The sequence below is a fragment of the Octopus bimaculoides genome, chromosome 20, assembly GCF_001194135.2.
Source record: "Octopus bimaculoides isolate UCB-OBI-ISO-001 chromosome 20, ASM119413v2, whole genome shotgun sequence".
NCBI classification, from domain to species: Eukaryota; Metazoa; Mollusca; class Cephalopoda; order Octopoda; family Octopodidae; genus Octopus; species Octopus bimaculoides.
In genome coordinates, this window is record NC_069000.1 from 47233570 (window position 1) to 47238167 (window position 4598).

The window sequence follows — 4598 nt, forward strand, 5'->3', positions numbered from 1 at the left end:
ATGAGAGAGAGTGTGTGTGTGAGTGAGAAAAATAAATTCAGAAAGGGAGAGAACGAGAAGGAGGAAAGCAAACGACAGACCCCGTAAGAGAGGAAAATGTCAACGCCAATTGACATACGTAAATATATGTGTATATATGTATATTCTTTTATTTGTTTCAGTCATTTGACTGTGGCCATGCTGGAGCACCGCCTCTTCGTCGATAAAATGTAAAATTACTTCCGCAATTAGGGAATTTCCCATTTATATTTCGATGGCAAACTAAGCAATTAATATAGGAGTTTACTGGCAGCCCACCATTTTTCTTACAGTACCTGTTCAGGGTATTTAAAATGCGCATGCTCTTCGCAAGACCCTGCTCTGGAGAGAACCTTCAGATCATAGCAATAGCTGCCGCCTTTGCATGACTCCGAAAATCTCTAAAAGCGCAAATTCAAAAAAGGGAAAACAACGCTACGACACTCTTCGGACATGTTACCATGGTGATGGACTTTCAGGCACCCTCAAATATATGCCCCTGTTTTTAGATTCAGAAAATGAGAGGCATGGAGATTACATGTCTTTTGATCAGGAATTTTTTCAGTGTACCTCGACTACTGCATAAAGTGTCTCAAGATGAACTGTATGTCCTCTTATAAACGACCGAAAATCACTTAAACACAACGGAAAATATTAGTCTTAATCTGTTTCTTCTTGAGTCAGAAAAAAAATCCGCTTGCGTATTTAGTTGGACAAATCAAAAACTTTTCAAAAGCTACGGACCACGGACAGCTCTCCTACATCGGAAAGACAAATTTGTAGCAATTTGTGAGGTGTATTTGTCGGTCCTGATTGAAAACAAAACAGTTTATGATGATTTGGAAGGCAATGGCAAGTCCGGTTGATCAAAATGGTCGCAAATAATTCTCTTGGAAATAAATGGGTTGAAGTTTATAAAGTTTTCATCGAAAACCTGTTTCAATTCTACCAAGAATTAGAACACAACATACCTCTGGAGTTAAATTTTCTCGATTCTCATCTTGATGTTTTTTTTCTCCCCCCGTGAAAGCTGTGGAGCATCGAATGACGAGCGAGGTGAAAGGGTTCGCCGTGACACTGCTTCGGTAGGAAAACATTATCGGGGCCGGGGAACACCATTACTGTTCGCACACGATTGTTGACGGTATGCAGAGAGGTTCCCGGCATGATTTACCGCAAACAAAACTACAAAAGCAAATGGTCAGAACTTATATATACCGATGCCTGTTTTTATAGAGGGAGTGTTTCTCTGACAAAGTAACCACTGGATATTGTGTATCTGTGAGTGTGTATGTGTCTGTGTGTGTGTGTGTGTGTGTGTGTGTGTGTCACTGTATGTGTGTGTATGTGCGTGTGTCACTATATGTGTGCGTATGTGAATGTGTATGTGCATGTATGTAAGAGAAAGAGAAAATGAAAGAGTTTGAGTGTGTGTGTGTGTCAGTGTGTGTGTAAGTCTCTGTATAGGACTGATGCCTATAGAAACGGACATTACTGTTGTATAAGCAAACCAACAAGTTGTTGGTCTGCTTACACAACTCCACTGCCCCGTGGTCTCGTTTGTTTACGGCTGGGTGGACTGAGCATGTGACCAGAACAAACAGGAACAAACGCAATATCAATACTTGGATACGAACTCTTGGCCCGTTATCGGGTACCCAACCCTGACGGCCACCCCCTTTCCTCAAAATAAACCTTTAAAAACACACAAAAACAGAAAAAAAAGCGAAAGTACTCTGACCTTTGGTGTTACAGTCGCTGGCGGGATTTGATCCTGAGTCGTCAGCTGTTTAGCTTTATCAAGTGGGGTTGGGGCAGATATGGAAAGAGGGAATAATAGACTGGCGAACCGAACCCTTCGTATGTTTCTCTCCAAGGTAGACGTAGACGTTTTAGAAATTCCAATTCTGTCAATGGCCGTCGTTGAGAAGGATCTGCCATGTTCCAAGGATTTTAGTCTCGAAGAAAGAGCAGCCATTGGAAATATATATTGTGTGTGTAGCTATGTGTGTGTGTGTGTATGTCTGTGTGTGTGTAGCTGTGTGTATGAGTGCGGGGGTGATGTGTGTATGTACGCAGGTGTATGCAACTATGTGTACGTGTGTATAGAAGTATGTATGTGTGTGTGTAGCTGTTGATGTGTGCATGTGCGCAGGTGTATGCAACGGTGCGTGTACGTGTGTGTGAGTGTGTATGAGTGCGGGTGTGATGTGTGTATAGAAGTGTGTATTTGAAGTTTTGATGTTGTTTTACCGGCAAATGCGATCCAAACTGAAGGAAGAAGCTTCTAACGACATTAGATGCGTGTGGGAGGGGAAGGGAGGATAAGAGAGGAAGAGCAGGAAGGGTAAAGGAGAGGGGAGAAGGGGGAGGAGGGGGAGGAGGAGGAGGAGGAGGAGGAAGAAGGGATGGTGTGAGAAAGGAAAGGTAAAGAATAAAGAAGAGAAGGAGGGGGAGACACAGTGGAGTGGATGGGAGCAGAGATAGAAGAAGAAGAAGAAGAAGAAGAAGAAGAAGAAGAAGAAGAAGAAGAAGAAGAAGAAGAAGAAGAAGAAGAAGAAAGAGAAGGAGAAGAAGAAGAAGAACCGCATGGATTGGAACAGAGTGAGAAAGAGGAGGGAGAGAAAGAGAGGGAGTCGTTGGATAGTAAAAGGCGGGAAAAGAAAACTGGTTTTGATGAATTTTATGGAAACGTTGTTTCTGCGATGGACGTCTGGTCGTCGACTTTCGCCTTTACTGACGATTATTAGTTTCAAATATTATTAGTTTATATCGACCTCAGGGATCAACTGGTTCTTTCTCAACGCGTGTCTGTGTGTTTATAGCGTTCCCTTACTTATTGACAATCACCAAGCTCAGTATATGCACTTATCTTGCACTTCTCTCTCTATCACTCACTCACTCTCTCTCTCTATCTCTCTCTCTATCTCTCTCTCTCTCTCTCTCTCTCTCTCTCTCTCTCTCTCTCTCTCTCTCTCTCTCTCTCTCTCTCTCTCTCTCTATACGATGTGAAGCCTGACAGGAGAAATCAATCAATCAACCAACCAACCAACAAATAAACATTTACATCAGCTCTTTCATTCCATAAAGATTATTTATTTATCTTTCGTTTCGATTCAATGCAGTTTGTTTCATTATGTCCGCTATCCTTATATGTACCAAGTCCGATTTTAAACTTTAATCTTATGGAATATCTAATGAAAGAAAAACAGTTTTTAAAACTGACCTTTTTGTTTGAAAAATCCAAAATTTGAACATTTTTACTCCGCCGTGATGTAATGGTTGAATCATTTGCGGAAATGTCCGGTTCTTTCCGCTGGGTGTCACCACTGCTGCTAATACTTTCGTTGTTATTGCTTCCGGTGATGGTGAAACATATCTCGTCCTTTGAAGTGGATGCGATGGCATCAGAATAACTATTATCGGGCGTCGATTTGATAGAAGGAGCAAAACCGTTTTTGGTTTCTATTTTGGAAATTTCGTCTTCAATTTCAAAAGCGATATTATCCAGACATGATCCAATGCCATTGGCTTGTTTCAATGTTTCTGTCGTCTGCTTTACGTCAATCAAATTTTTGTTTGAGTTTGCTAAATCTACAGATCCACTGCAAGACTCTAAACTTGATAGGTGTGGCCCTCTTTTCATGTAGGCACTTGGAACGGCCAAAGGCGGGACTTTCAGTGTAGCCATCATCATGAAAGGCGATGTCTCAAATGACAAACAGACAGACGAGCAACCAAAATATCTGGAAAATATATATAATATATAAATTACATGTATTATAAATGACAGAAAATAAAGAAGACTAATTTGACGTTATGTAAGACTTTCCAAATTATTGATGTCTGTCACATTACTGAACGCTAGATGCAGGCAGTCAACGATGCAACATCGATGAGGTCACCTGACCTACTAAAAGTAGCAACCAAATATCAGCACCACCACCATGAATAAACATACACACTGCTGTTTCTTGAAAAAGGAAGGACACAAATAGATAATGAAAAAGGGAAGGGCACAAATAGATAACTGTCTTGATAAAAGTCTGGATTGTCCCGGTTGGAAAAATATATGATTACAAGTATAGCTTGAGGTAAACTTTGTCATTATCAATACGATCTCCAACTCTACCGTCATCGTCGTCGGATGTGAGTTGAGGGGAACTTGGCTACTATTTCTTGATGATCGAGTGACTACGAAGGGTTTCCCTTGGTAATATTTCTAGGGAATCCAGAATCCGAACAACCCATTCCGGATTGTGTGTGTGTGTGTGTGTGTAAGTTGCGTATTGGAGTCTATGAATGTGTATTTGTGTAGATATATATGTGCGTGAGTGTTTGCATGTATATGTGTGTTGAATCTATGTGTGTGTGTGTGAATATGTGCATGCATGCGTGTGTACGTGTGTGTATGTGTGTGTGTGCGTGCGTGTTTTTCAGCACGTTTCTCATATCAGCAAACAATTTGACTTGTATTTAACTAAGGTTATTGAGTCCGTGAGGTGGGGGTGGCAGTGTGGGTACTTTAGTTGTGTAGTGGTGTATAGGTGATGGCGGCGGCGCAGTGGTGTATATATATA

The 4598-nt window shown here is 41.2% G+C and overlaps 1 protein-coding gene across 14 annotated transcripts in view; it reads right to left on the reverse strand.

Annotated features, from left to right (window-relative positions):
* LOC106871290 (myogenesis-regulating glycosidase) overlaps positions 1-4598 on the reverse strand; it is a 44609-nt gene that overhangs the window by 6687 nt on the left and 33324 nt on the right. For 11 of the 14 annotated variants that reach the window (XM_052975094.1, XM_014917669.2, XM_014917666.2 and 8 more), the window contains one exon: positions 3245-3764. In XM_052975094.1, the coding sequence (XP_052831054.1) occupies positions 3245-3715 (471 nt within the window). In that variant the 5' untranslated portion in view covers positions 3716-3764. Of the gene's footprint in view, positions 1-989; positions 1176-1759; positions 2303-3244; positions 3765-4098; positions 4479-4598 lie in introns of those variants that run through there. The other 3 variants (XM_052975095.1, XM_014917675.2, XM_052975096.1) reach the window with 3 other exon arrangements.